General features: G+C 35.6%; 1 protein-coding gene across 4 annotated transcripts in view; it reads right to left on the bottom strand.

Moving 5' to 3' along the window:
• Positions 1-24,856, bottom strand: part of FAT1 (FAT atypical cadherin 1) — a 103,238-nt gene that overhangs the window by 32,231 nt on the left and 46,151 nt on the right. For all 4 annotated transcript variants that reach the window (XM_079305585.1, XM_079305587.1, XM_079305586.1 and 1 more), the window contains 6 exons: positions 17,030-17,091; positions 13,924-14,253; positions 13,204-13,414; positions 9,283-9,422; positions 1,661-1,936; positions 1,243-1,453 (listed from right to left, as the gene is read on the bottom strand). In XM_079305585.1, coding sequence (XP_079161711.1) covers positions 1,243-1,453; positions 1,661-1,936; positions 9,283-9,422; positions 13,204-13,414; positions 13,924-14,253; positions 17,030-17,091 — 1,230 coding nt within the window. The remainder of the gene's footprint in view (positions 1-1,242; positions 1,454-1,660; positions 1,937-9,282; positions 9,423-13,203; positions 13,415-13,923; positions 14,254-17,029; positions 17,092-24,856) is intronic.

Raw genomic sequence — 24,856 nt, 5'->3', positions numbered from 1 at the left:
AAACAAGCACTAACAAAATGGGAAAGGCAAGAGAAAAATTTTATGGACGTTGGTGTCCTGCTTAGTAAATGTCCTATTTCTAGAAACAACAGAAACATTTCATGTAGTTTAAGCAACTTATGAAACACTCAAAAACACTCATTCTTGTCAGAGTATAATAACCACAGCTTTATTTTAATACTGTGTTAAGGTATGCCGTCATATGAAAACAGCACTTTGGGGAAGAAAAAAAAAATTATAATAAATAATTCCTATCCTTTACACAGCAATTTACATAAAATTTTAAAAAAGCATCAGCCATATCACTTTGCATGCAACAGTAATTGAGTAACTTTTGCTTGTTGTTGTTCTCATTAATATACAGTCTCTTATGTTTGTTACTGGGATTTTTACTTTCAATTATTTTTTACCTTGAAAGTAGTACCTCACATAAGGAACGAAATTTAAATTACTTTTTTTTTCCTAGTCACGGTGTCTACAAAGCTCAGGATCATGATAATGGCAAACTTGTATTACTTCAGATTTAATGATTCAGATTTAATGGACTGAACAAAAAAAAAAAGATACTCTGAGGTTAAAAATATTCCCTGGCCTGCAATCTGGAAGGAGTTTTAATGCCAAACTGACCAACCCTTAAGGAATTTCTCAAATATTTTAATAGGATAGAATAGTAGTCCCACTACTAAAATCAGTCTGAGAGAAGTATGGAAAGCAACGCCTTCTTTGATGCATCTATCAGAAACTTCACCTTAAAAGCTTATATTATTTAAGGGTTTGGTACATGCGTATTCAAGTTATTTTTGAGCTCCTTCTGCATTATATTAAACACAAAAGCACTTGACTCAGGCTCTTACTCTATTCATCAAATCCCTGCTTTGCCCATGCCACAAAAAATAAGACTTACAATATCAAAATAGAATGCATTTTTTAGACCTGAATGGAATGATTATGCAACTTCTAAAGAAATTACTCATTTTGAACATTTAAAGATGGCTTTTTCTTCCCCTATGACTAAAATATGCCAAATGTATCCAGAGGATAACATAAATAGCTAAAGTATATAGATGAATATTGGTAGTTTTCTTTTAAATACTCTGAGGCTGTATCTTCAATACATCTCTCAGAATATGGCACATAACCCTGCACTGCCCCCACTTTTTTAACAGATAGGGTTTTACAAATCTACAGTTGAAAAGGTATCAGCGAGTTCAACGGGCTGAAGATGTAAGAAAGCGAATGTACCTGATTCAATAGAGTAGACAATTTCTGCATTTTTTCCTTTGTCCTTATCTAATGCTGTAACCTGGAGCACTGCAGATCCAACAGCTGCTGACTCATAGACTCGTCCCTCATAGGAAGGGCTGGTGAACCATGGAGCGTGGTCGTTTGTGTCGCTGACATTGACGACGATTCTGGCGTAGTTGCGCTTCACAGGAACATCCTGATCTCGAACCTGCAACAGCCAGCACATCACCAGTCATTAGCACTGTTCTTCCTGTAGTTCACCAGGTATTAGCAATAATTCAAGGTGTAATCAGTCACAAAGACTGCGTAAAAATTAAACGTACAAATAAATGTTTGAATTATGGGGTCAAACTAAAATGACATTTAAAAATATCTGTTTGTCATTCACAATAGAAGTCATTTCATGTGTACTTACCATTATTGTGAGAATATGCTGGTTCATGGTCTCATGATCCAGTTTTTCTGAGGTATAAAGGGAGCCAGTTGCAGGGTCCAGACGAAATTTTTTAAGACTGATGGGATCAGTGCTGCCCTGCATTGTATAAATCAGCTTATTCTTCTCATCTCTGTCTGTGGCACTGACTTGCAGAATTTCTGTCTCTGGTAAGATATCTTCAGGTATAACAACTTCATATTTTGAAGCAGAAAACTGTGGCCTGTGGTTATTTGTGTCTATAACTTTGATGTACACCTGAAATGATACAATGGGAAGGGGAAAACACTGATGATATTTGGTAAAAAAGAGATAAAATGAGGTTATTTCATTTAAAATCTGACCATAATACTGGAGTAATACCACCTCAAGACAATTTTACTTTCCTAGGAGGAGGAGGAGAGATCCAAGATGTGTAGGGAAGAAGAATGTCACTAAAACCAAATCTGCCTTACCTTTCCCAAAGTCAAACCAGAAATCTGTACAAGCAGATACATCTTAGATAAGACATCTTAAAGGAAATTATTTTCATCCATAGCAAGACAAAAAAAAAATTCTTCATTAATTTTGGAATTAAAAATTTTAAATATGGATCCTAGAGCGAGTAAAAATCCTATTTTTGGGGTACAAATTTACAATTTCAAGCAGTGTTTTTTCAAGGCGGTATAATACTCCTCCTTGCCCTCACATAAAAACCTCTTTCAGCCCCTCACATCTGCAAGCCTAGGCAAGAATAGAGAAGTGGTGGAATTGCCACAAAAATGCATTATTTCAAAGAACTGCAGGTGGTATTGTCTACTAATCTCCAGCAATGTAGCACAATTTCAGCATAGCTCACTGGTCACAACATGATTTCTCTGAAGTTACAGTTAAATTAAATCAGATGGTTAAATTGCATCCTTGTATAGTATTCCTCACTGGAACCACACAAGATCCCTGCACCCCACTTGCTTTTCACAGCACCAAAGTCTTGCATAAAAAGGGTAAGACAGACAGCCACCATCCTGTTCCTTCCCAGTGGTAACATCAGACAAGAAACAGTAATGCAAAGGACTTGGCAAGTAGACAGCAAAGCTCCAGCAACACACAGCTAAATTCAAGGTCTTTATGTGCTGCACATACAGCCATGCTTTTATCCATCCAAAGGTTAGGTGCTTTCTATAAATTTGTTAAGGACAGTATATAAACAGGTTTTTAAAATATGTACTTACAATATTGTAAGTGGGTTAAATTGTTCTTGGAAGACAATTACTGCTTTCCATTGGTAACTGGTGGAGTTTACAGATGCAATTTAGAAAAGGTATCAAACTGCATGTAGTAGAAACTAAATTAGATGAATCCTGATGGTGGCAAATAATTAGGAAATGGCATACCTCTTGCTACAGGAAGAGGAAATATCAACCTTGCAAAGCTAGCATCTTAGTCTAAAACTGAATCATTTGCCACAATGATAAAATCACTTACAAGATGTTGCTATGGAGACTAAAGAGTTTGGTTTTGTCACAGATTAGAAACAGATTAAAGAAAAGAAACAAAGAGTTAGAATAAATATTGACTTTCAGAGGGGAGAAATATTAATGTTATGTGACCCAGGATACATATTAGGATAAGCTTTTAAATACATTAACTAACAAATTCAACTGGAAGATGAAAAGCAAGAATAAGTATTATATTAAAAATGTGGTCTTTTTATATTGTCATTATTAGACATGATGCAATAAAGCAACACAAGCAGAGTTGTTAGTTTCTTTTTGAATTTTGTATAAATAAAACACATTTTAATGCCTCTTGGAAGAAATAAGACAGAAGGGTCTAATACACTCTCTCAAAGCACTTGAGTAAAAACAGCTGCTCACTGAACAATGGGCCTCAGGAAAATTAAAAATGATACCAAAGGAAGAGGAAGAAACAAATTAAAAATAATGCATAAAACCCCAACACTCAATACAAATCAAACTATAAAAACATTTTTGCATAAATTAAAGTTTTAAAGGCCATATACAAATACAACACTTCTTTAACTCATTACCAATGTTTTTATTACATTTCCACCCCCAAGAAATTATTAAGGTGTCAAATGCAATTAATTTAAATTAAAATTGCTATTAAGTTCACGTTTATTTCCACTCCCAAATGAGGAAACACAGAAACTTAGGTTAAAATTGGAAGTGAGAAGGTATGCAACTACAGAGCAATTCTGTTAAGTGAATCTTTGGAGAAGACATGGCCACCTGTGCTACTGGTAGTATCATAACAAATAAAGAAAATCAGCATTTCTAGAATGGAGCACCACAAAAAAAACCCATGCAGACTATTAAGTTTAGCACTAGGAATGTAGTGACTGTAAAACCAACATTAGTACCTGCAGGACTAACAGGATATCCAGTGAAACAGCTTAACTGAAAACAGTCATTGACCATAGCATCAGGATTTACCAACAACTCTGGCACTAGCTAGTGAAGTCATTAAAATGACATATAAGAAGAAATCCTCCAAAAAGTACTGTTGGGCTAAGCAGATAAGGAGTCAGCACATCAAGATGTACAGCATTATTAAATATGAATTATTAAAAAAAATATTGCTAAGAAATAAACAGTGACTCAGTCACTATAAATGGTTAGCTCAGGTATTCCATTACTTGTCACATTCATTGCTCAGGCTGCAGTTTTTCTCCACACTGGTAAACACAACTACAAATACACAACTTCATATATTAGTGTAATAATTTTATGTGTATGCAAAATCCAAAGTTTATCTTAAATTCAAGTGAAGAGTGTTTTATCTACCTACTCTAGGATTCATTTTTCTCTCAGTGATGTTATTACTCTATGCCCCTGTGCAAATTCTGGTGAACAACCATAATGTGACCTGATGGGCTCCCTTTTGGTAACTTGTCTAACTCTGCACACTGGGCTGCTTTTGTAAGGGCAGGGGGAAGGAATTACCCCCTTCTCTTTCATACTCACTGGTGGGAATGTAGATCCACCACAGTTTTAAGCCCTGCAGTACAGGAGAGACCTTTACAAAATGAAATAAATCCAATGAAAATTAAAATCAGTGAGGATTGAAAAGCACTCTGTCCACAGGAGGAGTGCAGGAAAGAGCCAGACTCTTCTCAGAAATGCACACTGAAAGGACAGGAGGTGACACTCACAAGTCCCAACACAAGAAAATACAACCAGACATAAGAAAAAAAAGTAAATTTCAAGGAGAGTTGTTAAGCATCAGCATAAGAGCAATTCCAAGGAAGAGTTGGTGTGCCTAGTGTTCCCAGGCAGGTAGAACCTGACCAGTCACTGAAAAACCTTATCACCAATGCAGTTTGCTCTGCTTTGACCAGGAATTTTAACTAGAACTCTAAGGGCTCTTTCCAATGTAAACTGTTAAATAAATATCAAATAAATGTAATAAGGAAGACTTATTTTCAATTCAGGAATTCTTACTGAGGTTGACAGGTGCTAGATGTGCAATTACCTTTTAAATGTAAGAGGACCAAATTGTCATGTAAACTGTTAAGACCTTGAAGTTAAATGGAAAGCACTTGCAGAAATAATTGCCAGTGCAATTTTAAAGACCCATTCAGAAAAATATGGTTTAGTGTGTCAGAGAACAAAACACATTAAGAACTTGTGTCAATTCTAACATAACATGTAGCATAAAATAAAATTAGCCATTGAACATTTCTCAATTAAACTATAAGATTCAATTAAAATGAAATATGTTAATATTATTTCTTAAGAAAGAGGCACAATCTAGAAAAGCTTGACATCAGCAGACCATAACATGATCTTTCAAACAAAATGCTCTGGAACTAAAGAAACTTTATGAATTTTGCAAAAATATGCAAGGGCTGTGTTGCACAGCTGCCTTCTGCCCACAGACCCCACTGAGAGCAATGTACACTAGTTATACAGAGAACAAAGCAGACCAGGATTACTTTGAGGAAGGACTTCAAATCTATTAATAATCTGGCAGGTGAAACCCAAATTTGCACAGGGATGTATTGATTGCTACTAAGAGGAGATATGTGCCATTGACAAAACATACTCAATGTGCAATATCTACACATAATGTTCTTTCAGACTGCTTTAATATCATTTTTCACTTACTGATTCTATGTGGAGTTCAAACTACTCATGTCCCATAATTACATTACAGTTACATTGACATATTTATAATCATTTTCATAAATAAAAAATTGTATTAACCAGAGATAATGTAACTTCATTTCAGTTCTAAATGTCTCTGTAGAGCAGTGTAATCACAAGCAAGCAAAAGTGCATACAAAAATGTAGCAAATTAAGATTATTCTATACTTCATTCCCAAAATATCACATCCATAAAAATTGTGAATAAAGAAAGATTAAATATTCTGCAATAGCAAAGCAATAGGTAAAATGCTGCAATTAGCTGTAAACCATCTGAAGTATTACTTCCAAGGAAAAAAATTTATCTACATAGCAATGACTGCAAGTGGTTATAGCTAGAAACAGGACTATTTCTTTTTGTTTTCCCCTAAAAATCAATTCAATAGTTCATTTTTCACTACTTAAGTCCTGTGAATAAACTCTTCTGTTTCAGTACATAGGAACACTGACTTATGGGATTTAGTTATTTAGTTTATGTATTTTTATTTTATTTCTGATCATAATCCTTCCAAGTGTGACACTACTAGTTTCTAACATCATGTCAAGCACCACTACTGTAGGCCTGGAATTTGTTTGTCCTTGCTTTGCCTCATACATTTGGCATTTAGATGCATGCAAAATTCTAATAGCCTCCACGCCTACTATTGCTTTATTTTTCAAAAAAGCTATTTAACTGAAGTCCTGAAGAGTCAAATGCTCTACAGATGTTAATGGCCCAAGGCCAACAAATGCCTTCCAGTTTAAAGTCAGATTCAATACACTGCTTTTACACAGCAAGATTTTAATTTCTTGTGCCCCTCCCCAATTTCTTGCAAATGCCACTTCCTTTTTAAAATTAAATGCAAAATTACTTACTCTGCTGTTAATCAAGATCTGTTGAATTGTTTACTGTATATCCAGTGTTTATAGCAATTACTTTGTAAACTAAAAGCTCTGTATGGCATATTGTTGTTCCTCATGTATGCACTCAGAATTCAGAATTTATTTTGCCTGTCATTCCATTTTAGCTGTTTATCAGCCCTTAGAAGAATCCAATGCCACATTTAAACTTTAATCATCGGTATTTCAGCAGTGAGTAATGGAGATTGGACACTGGCAGCCATAAATCACACCTTCAGTTTTGATATTGTATCAACATTTTTGACCCCTTAATTTAAGTCTGATCTGAAATGCATCCTTTGAGGGCTAGTCCTGAGGGTTATTTTAGCAGGTTAGTGCATTTGGGTGGGCCAGGAGTTATGAGGGTGATAGGATAATCAATTAAAATCAGGATCATGCACCAAGAGTTGCAGAGTTTGAACTAATCCACACTCCCCAGTCTAGTGCACCAGAGTGAGATTCCAATGGCAACAGGGAATTTTGTGCTTATCCCACAAGCAGGGCAAATATAAGACAACGCAAAGCAAGTCTTTGTGCTTGTTTTGTAACAGAAACCACAACCTCTGATGCTGCCAAGCCTAACTGAGAGAGGAAGTGAAAGATATGAAAACAGTCACAGAAATTACAAACTTGAGACTACTACTCCAATTCTTCTGGAGAAGAACGCTGTGGGGTAAATGTTTATCATGTTCACTTAGCTTGGCAAATTGTTAAAATAACAAATTGATTTACAGAACTCAAACAAAAGGTACAATGTGAATTCCCAAGAATAACTAAATTAATCACATAACTCAAAGGAAGAGAAAGGGTGAGGGCTAAAGACAAAGCAGATTATGGTTCAACTCTTACAGCTCAGGACATCTGCACAAATTCAGCTATCTGGATAAGCTAGGCCCCATATTAAGCCTTTTCTAGCCCCCAGGCTACCCCAACAGAAATTATGATGGAGTCTTGAATGCACTTTTGGGAGGAGGGGTGGATATGTTTATGGAAAAGCCTCATGCCATCTTTTTGACTCATAGCTGAATTTGTGTTTCTTCTATTTTTTGTCCTAAGTAATTCCTGTCTTCTATCTGGCATGCTGCAATCGCCAGAAGTGAATCTGCTCAATGTTTTTACTACAAGTAGGCAAATTTTAACACATTTACAGCAGGATTCTCCAAATCTTTTATGGTGGCTATCAGCACCAGAGGCAATGGCACCACAGCTGTGATTGCAGCAATTTCCTACTGAGAAATATGTTGCTGTCTTTGAAGATTCATGGTTACAAAAATCACAATTGTCACCTTTAAAGGCAAAGGCATTTCTCAAAGGAAACTTGGTCACCTTATACTATTAAATTTACTCTATTTGACCTATCAAGCCTCCAGACATGCAGTCAGCTCAATAACGATTCTGTTTAAAATCCTGAACATTGACAAGAAACATCTTCTCCCCTGGCCAAAAGCAGAAGACAACATATAAGACATTAGAAAAGATAACAGAAAAACATATGCACTTCACAGAAGCTAAACAAGAAGAAATTGCATTTGTAGCACAGATCTCTATGTACAGAAAAGACAGTAGCAACCCAGTTATTGCTCTGTGAGTGCCTGAGGTGCAGGTCAATGATGGGGGTAGGTAATACAGACACATCACTGTCCAAGTCCAACAATCTTTAATGGTTAAATAAAGCCTTTCCTTTCTATTTGGAAGAAAAGAGAAGCTCCTCTGTGATCCTCTATTCACACCAACCTCAGCTAAACTGTATTTTCAAATACATTCAACTTCTGGGCTGGAGAAAGAAACTAGATGGGAAAAACAGGCAAGATACACATCACAAACTACTTTAGTATTAATTATTTCCAGTGCTGTAACAAAAGGCTTCTGCACCTTTAAGTGAACTCATTAGTCCAACTGCAAAGAATTGCCACCATCACAGAGTATTAGTAAAAGGTAATTTTAAAACATTGGTTTGTCTGAGGTTGCTGCTATTTGGAGATTGCTAAACAATCTCTATTTCCACCAAAACAAAAATAAATTATTTGGGACAATACAAGGAGATGTTATAATCTAAACTTTGTTTCTATGTGAACACTATGCAGAAGAAGCAGCTCAGTTTCATACAAAACATTACTTGGACATTGTATAACTGGTCATCCACAAGTCTTGCACGGGGAAGGGAACCACGAGATTTTTTTAAATGGTTGTCTTCAAATTTCAAGTAAAGTAATCCATTTATTTAGTGATTTTGGAGGAGCTTGTAAAGAGAAGTAAATCAGATGAGTAGTATTAATCCTTTTCTTGTGAGAAAGTCATGGATGCAGGGGCTTAGTTTCCGTTTTCATTTATTTAGCTGTAGGAACGTGCTATAACTTAAAAGCTGTTCAGACTACAGCATAGGAACACACTACCTTACACCAAACAACATGGCTCTGTGAATATCAGAATTCACTTCTATTTTACACAAAGTCCCTAATTTAAATAAACTATGTTCATTGTCTAGGATTAACAAAAAGGTAAGAAGAAAACCCAACACCTTCACCACTCTCCAGCTACATATCCTTTTAATAAGTGCCTCATCAGAAAGTTCATTACCTGAGTGCTGATAGATCTCGTTCCATCTGTTGCTTCTACTGTCAAGTTGTAATTTGATTTCTGTTCTGCATCAAGAGGTCTTGCAACAATGATAGTTCCTGTGCCCTTGTCCACATCAAATCGACTGTCATAGTTGCCACCTTGTTCAGGAAATTGTGAGAGGGAGAAGTTAATAAAATGCATTATTGCTTCATTGTTTTCATGTATGATCATGTTCTGTCTTCCAATGCTTAATGAAGGTGGAACTATATATACACATATATTTATACATACATTTAGTTTAAATAATTTAGGTTTTTTTCCTGGTAACATGATATGCTGCTAATAGATATTTAAAAGTGAGTAGTTTTGGACAAAGCTGACTTGCCTGGCTCATGGAAAGTCAGCAGGGACATTTTTATTAACAAGATTCTCTACTTAAAAAAAAAAAAAAAAATTCCATGGAATTTAATGATTCCATAGACCAGGATACTGAGAATTACTGAATCAAATGCAATAGTTCCTTTTGGGCAGATTTTCAGCTAATGAGTGAAAAACATACTTTTTATCCAAATACATTAAATTCCCAAATCAGACATACAAATTTTTGTCTTTTGGAGAAGAGTGCATATTATTCTAATCATATGTGACTATAGATAAGGCTGAAAAAGCTGCAGAATCTCCAAAGGATTCTCATCTTAATGTTGAGTATCTAAAGAATTCACTATCTCACTTGCTGAGATAGGTAATTCAGAATAGTGCTAATTGTTTAAATGCCCCAAGTTTAAATATGGCCAAGTTCCTTTTCTGAAGTAAATTATCTTAATTTCCCTTGTGAAACTTTCAAATTACTCTTTGAAATATAGTTAAATAACTGTGTAGATCAATAGCTACACTCAGTTGCTTAAACATTTAATTGATCATCATCCTGCCACCCGGAGCAGACTGTCCTGAGAATGCAATGTCCATTAAGACCAAATACTATTAGTGATGATGAATACTACCATTTAACTACAATTGCTTTAGACCTCTCAATAAACTGCCTAATATGGAAGAATCAATTTTTATTTTGGTCAAGGCATTGCTAGATATGGCAAACCAATTTCTCCTGATTATGGCCATGTGGTTTTCTAATTCTATTTTACAAGGATAGTAGATAGCATTCAGATATCATCTGAGTGGTTTTTTTCCCCCTTTAACAAGATTATACATGCTAAGCTTTGCAAATCACTAAATGCCTTTTATGAAAAGCCACGGTTAGAAGTGAGAGGGTGAAGTTCCAAAGGTTGCAAATTTGAACTTAGTCCAAGAAAAAAACAGTAAACACTGAAATGAGCCCCCATTCACATGTAAAAAGGATTTTGCCTTTAGAAGGTTCCACTACAAGACAAACATATCACTTTAGGAAAGATGGGTGGGTTCTGCTTCACTGGATTTGAGATATTTGATAATGACCAACACAGCATAATTTTTCTAGCTCAATTGAAAGCTAACTCCTCTTACTGGCCCAGCAGCAGTTTCTGAATCACTCAAATGGATAGAAGCTGGACATCATGAAAGGCAGCAGCTTTTTTCTTTTCTTAGCAGATATACATTAATTTCTTTTAATGGGCTTTGTGCAGGACGTCAGTTTTAGAAGGTGAATCTAGTTTTTCCTTCTTTACCTAGCAGGCAAAACCATTTTCTCAGATGTCTCAATGAAGTTCTCTACATTTTCAGGGAAGAGTAAAGTAAATAGAATGAATTGGTACAATCAGTTTTCCTGACAAAGACAAGCTCTTTAACCAACACTTTTCCCTTTCTTATCAAGAAAATCACCAGGGCCCTGCCTGTATTTGTGGTGATATCTGGTGATCCACTGAAGCAGAACTCAACCCAAACTTCTGCATCTAGTACACTGAAAGTGTAACAGCAACAGTTTTGGCTAAAGCCAAAACTGGATGCTCAGAATTGATGCTGTATAAATGTAATGATGACAAAACAAAACAAAAACGAACCTGTCACAAATGCAACCGTGAGCACTTTGATTTCCGAAGGGTTAATAAAATAAATAGTTTATAAATGTACGCTTTCATTTCAGATCTCATAATCTGGTAATAAATTATGTGATCTCAGCAGATACCTTCTGCTGTACAGTTCAGGTCACAAGCCATCTGTAAGATGTAAAATACTTCACTAGCAAGCTTGTCTCCTGGCTCAGCCAAAAAGAAAGAAAGCATGGAAAGCAAGCACAGAACACAAAGGAAAGCTGTCAATCAAATTCATTCATGCTATTAGAAACAGTAAAAGAGGGTGGTAGACCACCTGTAAGTGTAGCCCATAACTTCACAACATGATCATATATCAAATTTTCCAAAACACTTTTACTAAGAAAACTGTCAAAATAAAATGGTTTATTTTACAATGTTTGGACAAGTTATGCTCTTTCCCCATTGAGTTTTCTGTATATGTCTTTCTAAAAGGAGCAGGAGAAGGTCATTAACTTTCTGCATTAGGCAAAGAATAAAAATATGCGAATGTCCAAACTGTGCTGAACACTTAGAACCAGCAGATCAAATAATACTATCAATCAGAATTCTATTCATACATACACACTACTCAGAGTGCATAGTAGTTGAAGCACACTAAGAACTTTTCTATAAAGTACATCCCAAATCTAATTAACAAATTTTGCTATAAAAGGCCCCAGAAAACATCACTGCTGTACTGTGTTTGGACTCCAAAAATCTGAGGCCTCTTCCTATGAGAATGCAAGAAAGCATCAACTTTTTAGTCCCTCTAGAGAGTTGTACAAATCTGTAATCCCTGGATTTGCCTAAATGCCAAATTTCTTTTTTTTTTTCCAATTATAATTTATCTGGACAGGAACTTTCTGTTTTTTTTTTTTTTCTCCATGAATGCATTAGAAAGAACCATTTAAAAATTCTATGTAAGTATTAATTCATTAGCAATGATTATCATGATCATCACAGAATGTTCATGCATGAAGCATGAATTTAGGGAAGACTTGCATCTGTATGCATGTGCTTTAAAATTCTTTGAAAACACACTCAAGTATTTGGCATTTATATATTCCTGTTACTTGGGTCAGTTTCATAAACTTTATTTTTAACTGCTGCTGTTCTCATGAATGTAGTAGAAAAACCACAAATCTATTGAATCACAAGTCTATCAGAAATCTGATAGACTGACAGAGAGACTTTACTTAGGACTAGAAGCAGTTCACTACAAGGCACCTCTCCTGAAACAAAGCTATGCCATTCTCCTTGATTCTAACACACAACAAAATTCAGTTTTACTATCAGCTATGTAGTGAACACTCTGTGTATTACAGGTGTTCATAAGTCTAGTGACAAAGTCTAAACTTCAAAAAAGTACTATTAATTTTGTTACCATGACACCAACATATAGTAATATTACTGGTTAGAAATCCCCTTTCAATGGTAGAGGTTAAGATATGATTTAGTAGAAAGAATATATACAGGAAGAAGATTGCTGGGGTTAGGAACATTGCAAGCTTTCCTTTTAGTACTGAATCAAAGGACAGCAAACTGAGAAGCAGCCCAGAGGAGAAGAAATCCATGTGAACAGTAAAATCTCTTTTTGAGCATACTACCCTGATTTGCAGAAAATTAGCATCTTATTGCCTTGCTTATCATAGAGTCTATGAGACTGACTTCATTAGTTTCATTTCAGTGACAATATTCATAATAATTTTAAAACTGCAACAGATATTTTGCAACTTAATTTTAATCTTTGATACAGAGCGGCATTGATAAAAATTAAAAAAAATTGACTTATAAAATCCACATCTGCATTTAAAGAATGTCAAAGCCTTGCATTATTTAGAAGAGTGATTAAAACCAAGCTGCAATGAGCCCTCCAGTATCTCAGACTCCATACATTTGTTTCTAATAATAAAGGCCCTTAAGGCATCCTTACCCGTTATGTCAAACCAAAGTGGTGTTCCAAGAGGTTCAACAGCTATTACACCAATCATGTGAGCAACTGGGTCACTTTCCATCACCGTAAAAGAAAAATATGATTCCTCAAAATAAATAGGCTCTGTGCGTGGGATGGGCTTTGGAATCCATTCTATGTGAAGCCGTGTCGTTGAAGATTTTTGTGGACGACCATTATCTACAGCTTTAATCTGTGAAACAGACACATCTTTTAGGCTACAGGATTACATAAATCATTATGTCACATAAATAGAAAGCAGTAATAAGCTCCAAGCATGTTTGCTCGTGTGAGATATTTCCAAAAAGGTTAAGTGTCTCTCAAAGTGCCACTTGCCCTTCATTATCTGGGCAGCAAATGGAGAAAAAGTATGCAGTACCTGACAGCAGCACAAACTGTTACCATAAATTCACTTTTATTTTGCTTTCTCCCTGAAGGTGAGTCAAACTGATTGTTTATGTTCCCTCATCACATAAATTATCTGTCAGGTTCTGGGAAAGAACAGCAGTTCTTAATACACAATACAAACATCTCAAATCATCCTTTAATAAAAACCAACCAAACACACAAAACAATACTTCTGGATTTGTTGAAGCTTTCTTCCTTCAGATACTGCAGTCACTCACCTGCCAGCTACTGAATAAGAAATGAACAGATAAAAGAACGCTTTACATATTCATGATATACAAGATTTTCACTCACTGAAAGGATATCGTAGTCCCTTGCTGCAGAAAATTTCTTTGATGAAACCACTCCAGTTTTTGGTTCAATAAAGAATTTGCCATGCTCATCACCATCTTCAATGCTGTAGGAGATCTCTGCATTGGGGCCTTCATCTTTATCTGCAGCAATAACTCGATAGATCGGCTCTCTCCTGGCAGTTCTCTCTCGCTCAGGCTTACCACGCTCTGGAAGCCGAATTTTGTAGAACTTTTGCAAGAATTGAGGCTTGTTGTCATTCTCATCTAAGACCTTCACAATCACCCGTGCAATTGTTGATTTTGCAGGAGTACCGTTGTCTGTTACTGTTACCTGTTTTTATTAATAAGGGTAAAGTTAGAGGATCCAAACAAGGTCCTTCCAACAATGCTGTTCCTCAAATGAGATTCTCCTACAACTGTCTAAACAACTGTACAGTTATCCACTAAACTCAGTTAAAGCACTTGACTAAAGCTATTCGGTGAGTATTTACAAAAAGCACTCAAAAGTATATTCAGCTATTATCTTAATATTTTGATACATGAAATGCAACATGAACTGCAAATATTCATTCTCATCTCTAACAGATGGTATGATTTCCACATATATATTTGTTCACTGTAGTACTTGTAATGGAACATCACCATATACCTTTCAGTTCAAAACAAAACCCCCCAATCATACTCAGCAAGAAAATCAAAGCATATCCCAAATGAGGATATAACAAGGGGAATGGGATAACATGCCCATTAACATAAAATCAGCATTGTCCTGAACCAAGCAAATAACAAAGGCAAATTTGAGAAACATCTACTTGATTTGAATGTACTATCAGTTTTGAAGACTATACTGACAACCAAGACTATACTAAGACATGAGAGAATAACATGAAGCTAATCTAAAATAACTGCATAAGACAGTGTAAACTGCAACACAGAAAACACAAATTTGGAATTAAAAAATTGGGCATATTAATTACTACTATTTAAGCAGAAGTGCAATCAAAGACCAAATTTAACAGCAAAATGGAATAAACCCACCAACATTTCAATGTTCAATTAATTGGCCAGATGTTCAGCACTTGGTTCATAATGCTATCTACCATTCTGTGCATCTCCTGCTTTCTTTCTAACCTCCTGTCAGAGTTGTAAACATAAAACTAACACATGGGAAAACTGCTACTTTAGGTCCAGGCTGTCTGTCAGTCATCACTCTGTAATAAAGGGTTCTCCTGTCAGATACTTAACAGACTTTTTACCAAAAACTTTAATGGTGGGATTCAAAATGAACAAAGAATAAAGAATTGTAAAGTACACCAGCAAGCAACAAACAATGTTCCAAACTAAAGAGCAATGAGCCTTAACTGCTATTTTATACAGAATGATGAAAGCAGGAGGATTTATGTACCATTACGTGACATCTTAATCCTAAAAATAAATTTTCTGAGTTCTGTACATGTTAACTTAAGGTTATAAAGCTAAGCTTAAATTAGCATGACTGCTAGCAGACAACTGCACCTAACATTACACTGAGAGTGTGACCTGTGGCGTTTTGGCCCAGAACAAGTAGCACAAACACACACAGACGTTGCTTAGCTGCAGCCTGAGAATTCACACAATTCATACACAATTTTCAACAGGCAACTTCAGTGTGGCTGGCCTGTTTGAAGGTGTAAGCAATCAAAGCCATATGGGCCATGTCGCCTCAGGATCAGAAAAAATCCACAGCTCATTTTATTTACTGTATAAATCTAATAAAAAACCCCAGTATAATATAAAGAGACGCAAAAATCACGATTTACCAATTTTACAACCAATATACATAGCAGTGGTCAAGAAATAAGATATAATGGACATGAAGTGCTTTGGGAAACTGAGACAACTAGATTTGAGGAGGCAATTTGAAAAGAGAATTATATAATTGCTTTAAAATTTGCAGGGATACTATGTCTAGTGCTAAATCAGATCTGCCATTTAATTAATTTTGTTACTGTTACTTCTAGAAACAAACTGCAGAGGAAATTCTGCTCCACTGCTACTTAGGTACTTAGGTACAAAGCATTCATTTCAAAGCTGATACAGAAATTAAAATAATGATAAAAATATTTGTTCAAAATCTGCATTAGTCTGCCTCACAATGCACCAAAGGGATACAAAAGGCCCAGGAACACTGTACCTATACTGCAATTACACAAAAAGATAGTTTGTGCTATCAGGGAATAAATACATTCATCGCTGCACTCCCACTGGAACACCTTTCTAAAGATTTCAAAAGTTTTGAGTAAATCTAAAGTTGCTTCTCTGTCTTTAACACTAATTTGGCAAACTCCCATTGCAGCCTTTTATCTGTCATCCAGGACAAGAAGAACAATAAACATTCCAAATAAATCTTGGGACATAAGGATCACTGTGAATATTAAGTCCTTGCTACAGGAAAAGTACCATATCATTACACTGCTCAACAACATTGTGAAACTGACTTTAAGGTCTGTATGCATTTTCCTTTCCCTTCTCAACATGTTTCCTTTCCAAAAGCTCTTAAATAAACTCCAGGCAATTAATTAAATACAGTTAAAAAAAGCATCATGCCACAAGTTTCATGCTCTTGGACTCGGGCTCCATAATGCAGGTCTTGCAACTGATGTGATTGGTAAACACGTTATGCAGAAAATAGGGCTACTCACACACCATCCTTTTGTACTCTCCATATGATAAAAACATTCTGCACTTCTTTTTCAGAAGTCTATACTCAGCAAAAGTCAGGCTGAAATAGCTATTCCAATAATTACACAGGAAGACAAAAAGAAGAATCACACTCCTTTTAACAATCGTGCCTTTGTACCATTTGAATGTAAATCTTTGTTTTGAGATATAGAAACAAAATTGAATTCAATCTGTACCTTTACTCTTTTTTAGCAAAAAAGCCTCAACAAACTGTTTTTATAAGATAGGTGGTTATCTGCATTGCAACATAATGAACACAGAAGGAAATTACTTCTGAAATTCAGGTTTTTTTAATTCTTCATATAGTAATCAAGCCTGGCAAACTTAATTCTCTGTAAAAGAGCTATGAATTTACTGTTTTTCAGAAATCTAAATGAATTATTTACCTCCAGTATGTGCTCTCCCTGCTGCTCCCGATCTAGTTTTCTGGATGTGGTTGTAATTAGCCCTGTAAACATAAGAGAATAATTAATCAGATCCCACAAGAAAATAATCTGAATGAAGGTTAGGTTAAATCAGCAGTTACTGATATCCTCAATATCAATTTCTTCTTAGGTGGCCGCTTCCATTTTTGTAGAATTTATGCTTTCATTAAGGGAAAGGGTGAGAGGTTTCCAACCCTTAAAAGCTGTGAAAATATTCTTTGCAATCTGAAAACTAAGCTGTTGTAACTCTTAAGACAAACACAGTTCAGTGTTCCAACACATCTGTGCGTGTTATGTTTCTAACAGAGTAATGAATGCAATTCTCTCACATGAAATCTTGTTTTCAGAAGGCATTCACACACCTTTTACAAAGGGTGCTGACAGACATTATCTGAATTAATTACCAATCTCTTCTGGAGAAACACCTATTTGCAATTTCAGTGGTAAAGGCAAAAGAAGGATAACCTGATGAGATGCAATAATAGAGGAAAAAACAGTAATTTGTCTGTGTTGGCTTAATTTCACAATGACAATCAGTCAAACAGTTGCTGTTGACAATAGCAGAGAAGAACCACAAGTTTTTGATGCATGATGTTATCACAAGACTTTAATACACTCTTGATGCAAGATCAGGAAAGCCTGATGGTTTTGCTTTAAATGAAGGAAGTCAAAGAGTAAGAGGTAACAAAAAACCAGTGAAATTTAATACAGAAAGATCTTACTAGAATTAATTCTCCCTAACAGTTCAGAATTTTAACTACTGAGTTTCATGAAAAGCAAATTTGGTCAACTCTCAATTATAGCTAAATGATTTGCTGTTGTGTGAGTTAACTGTGCCACAGATGCAGCCACAAGAGAATTCAACATCTTTGCTGCACAAAAGCCATTAACCTTTTTCAGGTACAAGGTACAACACAAATACCACTGCTGTGTTCACATGGGACTGAGCCTGTGCTAGTAAACCTTGCTGGCCCTTCATGAAGCAAGCACCTAGGTTTGGATTTGCCCAGCTTAAGCAACTACTGATCCAAGCATCCCATATTCTCCAAAGCAGCAACACAGAGGAGATACTGCAATGTCAGAAGACATTTTATCCAACTAACCTAGCTTTTCATAGTTAAAGGAAAGCACTGCCATCTTGATCCTTAATTGTCAAACTGGAAAACAGGGAAGCAACCTCCCAATGAAGGATGAAATAGACATCAAAATACAGGCAGCCTATTTCATGTTTCATTCTCTAACTACAGATTAATTTTTTTATTAATATGGTCTTATACAAGTAAAATTAAAATCCACTTACGAAGTTTTCAAAGGTGGCCTGCTGCAATAAAAAGCCTTCAATTTTGTCTCTCAGCTGATAAAAACCAGAGTATGTAAGAAAAGCAATAAAGACTTCAATTTCACTTAAAAGAAAAGGCCAAGAGAAACAGGATTGTACACTACAGGTGCATAGCTACTCAGTGCTTCTGATAAAAACAGCTGTAGTTTACTTATACCAACGAAACAGGCAGCCTGTACTAAACGATATGCACAAAACCTATGGAAGGTGATATTACAGCTGTCAAATGTTCAAACAACTATTCTCCAAAACACAGATAATGCAAATAACAGCTGTTTCAATTATGGTCAAATCTGCCCTTGTTTTTCCAGCAAGTTTGTTTGCCATCGTATCAAATCCATTATTTATTCTAGACAATGATATGTCATCTTCTCCTGCTTCATATTTTTATGCTTTTACAGCACGTAGGAGATATATTTGGTATTGTTAGGATATATCTTCTGGTATTATGAAGTAATTGTTCTTAGTTATAAAGAAAAGGGGAATGAAAATTAAAATATACAAAAGCCCAAACCAAACTGAACAAACAAGGAAAAAAAAGTTGCATCATTACTGTGAATTTAGGAAGGTGCAGCAGAAAAGAGAAAATTATGTGACAGTTGTCTATTAACCTTCTTGAGGTAATATTTTCACATGGATATTACAGAGTTGTGAACAATGACAACTGAAAATATTTATTGTCACATATTTTAAAAAGCTTTACTTTTCTGCCTAAGTCTGGGCAACACATTTTCTTTTCACAGGCTCTATGGGAAACAGAATTGGACTGTTAATTGAAAGTGCACAAGTGGCACAGCCACTGCCTCATTTGCTTCCTTCCAGTAAAGGGACTTGCAGGTTACTTTAGGAAACACAAGCTCTCCTAAAATCTCTTTCTACTGAGTACCTCTGAAAAAGCCAGCACAAGCCCTCCCATGAAACATTAATCTCAAGGCTCACCACAGTTACCAGAAAAAAGGATAGAATGCAGCACAGCCACTAAAGAAACTGACTGTTTAACAGCTGGGTTGAAGATGGGGAAAAATCTCAAAAACCACAGGGGAAAATAAAGCAATCCTAGCAGAAATACCTCATGATGCTTGCACTTCCCTGAATATTCAATAGTTAGTCTACATCCTCTGACAATAATAAGACTCCATATCTCACAGCAGCACCAAGCAGAGAATTACATGAGATCAGAAAAATGGCACTTTTCAATAGCCTCCTATCAATTTTATGTTTCATCAAAAGTCATGAAGACTGGAGCCACCCTTAAAAAAGGCAACTAATACTTGGAAGAAAAAAAATATCTATCGAAAAAACATTCAAAAGATTTTGCTTCAAGCACAAAACAAAATTCTACCATGTACCACTACTGTACACACTAGTGATTCCTAAAGCAAGTCTTGGTCCAGATAAAATTCCTATTCAATGAAGTTGCTCAATACAACTCAAACAGGTAAGCAGAAAAATATCCAGTAAGAACAAAATATACATGCTTTGATCTGCTAAAACTCCAGTCATTTCAGCCAAGCATGCCACACCCCAGTGTTAACTGAAGTGTTAGAACACTTCAGACCAATAACAGAAGGGCTCAGTCTTCACCATATATATCCTGTATATTCAGCAGAAACTAATGCCAACAAAGGAAATGTAACACTTCTGGATTTAGAATCACTAATGCCAACAAAGGAAATGTAACACTTCTGGATTTAGAATCACATACACATGCATGACATTCTTTTTATTTAACTCTTTACTGCTAGATACTTTCCTAAGTGCAAATTTAGCGTCAGTGAAGTGTTTCACTTCAGTTTAAGACTATGAAAGGCTTGATTATTGCAATCATTACATTCTTACATTTTTGCCATGTTTTTCTATATTATAGAATGTTTAATGCTGCACCAACAGATGTTGTCCATTGTTGAAGAGGTTTCCTGAACTCTGGCTGTGATAATAAGGTCAAGTGTTCCTATGCACTGTGACTGCCTGTTAAGAGGGTTGGCGAGAATCTTTGGACCTAATGTAAGTCAGCTCCCTGCAACAAAAGCCACCACTCTGCTCTGTTCTTAAGTTTTCTTATATTGAGCTACTCTTTTCTGCAACACTTTGTATGTATTATTGCTGTGCACCTCCCTCTACAAAAATAAATGCACGACCACAATTTTGCACATACCACATCCCCAAAGGAGAGGCAAGTAAAAAATTTCAATTAAGCTCTGAAGAAGTCTGTAAAAATTCAGTTTTGAAATCCTTGTTATGAGGTGAGGAGAATGTGTTTATTGCTGAATGAATTAGTAGGATGTTTGAGAAACAGGTCACTGTGACAAGCATTCTATTTCAAAGCAAAACTGGCTCAGAGCATTTTTTGTAGCCATATTCTGGTATTCTGCTTCTGCCTCCTCTTATCAGCCTCCCTCTCCCCCAAAATTAACAGGAACAGCAAGTCATATCACTGACTATTATTTCACCCGAAATCAATGTCACTATGGCAAGAGGGGTCAAGCGTTCTTGAGAAAATAAAAATGCAAATTTATAAAAAACATTTCTAAAATAATGATGAGGAAATGGTATCTCTAGTGAATTGGTGCAATTTATGTATTTAGTAATATTTAAAAGCTTGCCTCATCAGAAACATTTTCCCAATATCAGCTTAATAATTTAGAGAATCTTTGGATAAATCATAGCTGTTCTGCCTCACTAGCTGGAGAGCTACTAGAATGAACTGAAACCATCTGTAAACATCTGTAATAAACAAAATAAAACAAAACAAAAAAGCCTGCACTAGTAGCAAGTACAACTGTATTTTCCTTCATTCCTTATTTGAGTTTTCATTCTGGGGATACTTGCTGTCTATTTGAGGTCTACTCAAAAACTAAGAGAATCACAACTGCATTCAGATAAAACTTACTTCAGATTTCTATTTTAAATAATAGCAAAACAAACATACAGAAATGCAACTGCAGCATACAATTATGTAAATAAAACTGCTACATTTGGAATAGAAATTAGCACCAGAGATCAGATATTAGGGATTTATTTCACATCAGTTCCCAGTTACTTAATATCATCTCTTTTCTGAAGACAGCACATCAACAACAATTTCCATTCAATGGCTGAAACGGCAATTTTTTTAAAAAACATAGAAAATTAGGTGGGCACTCTGTTAAGAATTATCTATTAGCTATCTTTATGGCATGGATGATCCCAGTGATGAAAGAAGTGGCATCAGAAAAAGTGGTCATTGCAAGGGGAGTGTGCTTTCACAAATATCTGCACATTTTCCAGCTGCACATTCAGCTTGAGATGATGAAGATTTTGTAGCTGGGAGTTTGCCTGTTAGACATGGCTAACTCCCACAATGAACCAAAAGACTAAAGCAGATGCCAAGTGTACTATGCTGCCTCCAATGAGCTTGAACTGATAGGCTTGATTTGAATTAGTACAACACTAACTGCAGCACACGAAAACAAATACAGTTTCTCTGATCTTTGAATGCATTGGCACTGAAGAATTAAGGAAGCAGCGACACCAACAGATACAAGTCATAAACTCAGTATCATAAGGGAGGCCATATTTGGTCAATGTGATTGTTGTCCTCTGTATTAAATGCAAACCATAACTAACCAGCAGAAATAGTTTCTCTGGACTGCATCAATCAATTACCATTTAAACTCTCAGTCATGATTACTGCAACTTAGTCTATTATTTTAGCTCTCAGTCCCCCACTTCAACCCCCAAACCAACAAATTACTCGTGAATGTTAAAGGGTTCTCTCTTTTTATTTTTAACATATTAATATATTATTAATATTTTAGCAAATATTCTGTAAGTCGAAGGCCAATTATGTCTCTTCAAGTCATAGAGATAGTGTCTCACTTCAAGGCAGGGTTTCCCACTAATCTTCCTCTTTTAAGAAGTAGTGTATTATATCCAATTCAAGACAGCTTTCCCTTCTAGACAGACTTTTTGTCATATTTTGGTGTGACAGACTATGAAGTTCACAGGAATCAGCAGTTTTCTCTTCCCAGAAGTACTAGGTGTGATCAAGTCATGTCTTAGACATCTCTCACAATACAGTGAGTGTCAAGTCTCACTGTCTGAAAGATCTCTTATGACATCATTTTAAACTTCTTCTCATATCTCAGCACTTTCCAAAATATGAACAAAAGGACTGATAAAACAATAGTCCATGATTATTTCATCACTGACACATAAAGATGACTTTTTTTTCCAGTCTTCTTTCAACTGATTTCAAGTTAACTGTGTTTTACACCTAATTTACCATACAATCAATGACCACCAGAAAAGGCCCACATTTTTTTTCTAAAGATGTTCAAATAAGCTTTTTGGCAAGACTGTAGTCAAACCTTATTTTCTAAGTAAGTCAAAAAAGGTCTTCACAACCAAACCAAATTAAATAATTAATAAAAGCAGGTCAATAACAGTAATTAGCAGAAGGATTGAGGAAGAGATTCCAGCTTTGCAGCTGGCAAAAAATAAACTCTGTCTTACTAGCCATGGAACGACTGATGATGGCTATTATAAGCTTCATCACCATGAAGGCAGATTGCTGAGTGAAAAAAGAAACAAGATAGTGCTAGCAAGCTATCATACTGGAGCAAGTACATCATAAAGGAACTGAACTTTGGTTTACGTAGTCTTAAAGATAATTCCCGGGCAATTTCACTTGCTTTTCATTCTTAAACTCTTCCTTGTTCTAACCACCTTAATAACTCTCATCGAAACCAGCAACAGAATTGTCACCAACAATTTTCTAATGCTAAATATGACTGTAAATATACAGTCCCAAGAGAAACTAGGGATATAATTTACAAGCACCTTAAATGGCTGCAAATGCCTCTACTGCTCAACTACAACACTTAAAAGCAATCATTACTTCAATTATTTCAATAAAGGCCTCAAAAATGGTACCACTTTTCAGAAAGAATTCCTGGGTTCCTCTTTCAATTCTCCTAGCCATATACTCTCTCTAATAGTTCTGCTGTTGCTTGCTTGTTCTCTTTGGCCTCTTGAATTTTACCCTATTTGCTATGCAGTTGTTTAGGTAAAACAAAGATTCATTTTACCTAGCAGAGCTCACAGCCTGCAGTTAGGAGAGTTTTCTGGATAGTTTAAATGCACTTTTGGGGCTGAAGGACTTATTTTCTACTTCATATATAAACTTCCTGATGAAGACAATTGCACAAATGAGTTACAGTTACCCTAGCTATAGAAAAAAGTTAATTTATTCTAGAAAATATATTTTAAAAAGGAAACCTACTGCAGTACACTCTGTTGAAGTCACTTCTCCCTTTCTAAGTATAGCATGATGGCACTCAACTAGTACTGTCTTTCACAATTGCAGTGCCTTTTCCCCTTCAATTCCCATGTATAGCCATTCAACCAAAAGCCAACAGGACACTCACACAGCATACAGACACCTCAGTAAAGTTCAGACTGAAAAGTCTGAAACACATTAAGAACTACACATTCTATTTGCTCCTCAGATTGCCTTTACTTTTTACTTAGGTATTTCCTTATTCCTGTTTCAAATGCTAGTGCATACGCTCTGTATTTCATCCACAAAACCACTGTTGGCATGTTTGTCCCAGATGAATACTTCTTGCCCTTTGAACGACTCCATGAAAAGTCAAGCAGTAATTGAGATCTCAGCCTTACCCAAGTCAGGACTGCATCAAAAAAGGGGTAACACCCTGTGTTTTATTTGCATAGGGCATATCTGTGCAGCACATTTATTGAAGTACAGCAATATCACAGAATATGCTGAGTTGGAAAGAACACACAAGGATCATGAAGTCCAGCTCAGTATTTATTAGCTTGCTGCTTGTTACCAAGAGAGACTGTAAGCTTTTTATATAGAACCAAAAAGTAGGTTACTTCATCCTATGGCTAATATTTGATACTACCAAGCACCATGTTTATCTGTAACCAGGCAATTTAACTACTCAATCCTACTGCTATAAAGTGTAAGTGCAAGGTGCACATCTGAAGTTGAGTCACTTACCCGAACTATTTTAACAGCATCCTGGAATCTGCTGAGCAGAATGCTCATTAATCATATTTGTGATCTGAGCATGAAGCAAAGACAAGCAATCCACCAAAGCTTATTTATGCACAGCATAAGGAAGAAAAAATAATCTACATTAACAGCAAAGTCTTCCAATATGACAAACACTGTAGACATTAAATTTCAACTAGATTTCAAAATGAAATGTAAAAATCAGTGTTTATTAATCATATAATTCTAGAAAATTCCACGAACATATCTAATAAAAAGTGAACCATGTAGTTTTGTATATTCTAATTAGTCACTCACTGCATTATTTTCAGTCTGGATTTAGCTGGTATTAGCTTCTTCTGCAGTAATTCTTTTAGCAGTAAAATTATTTCAGAGATAAGAAGACAAGAGCTATATAAATAACAACAAACACCCAAACAGCAACATT

This window comes from Erithacus rubecula (genome assembly GCF_903797595.1).
Source record: "Erithacus rubecula genome assembly, chromosome: 5".
NCBI classification, from domain to species: Eukaryota; Metazoa; Chordata; class Aves; order Passeriformes; family Muscicapidae; genus Erithacus; species Erithacus rubecula.
Note: the sequence above shows the minus strand (reverse complement) of the source record. Positions and strands in the feature narration are given on the sequence as shown.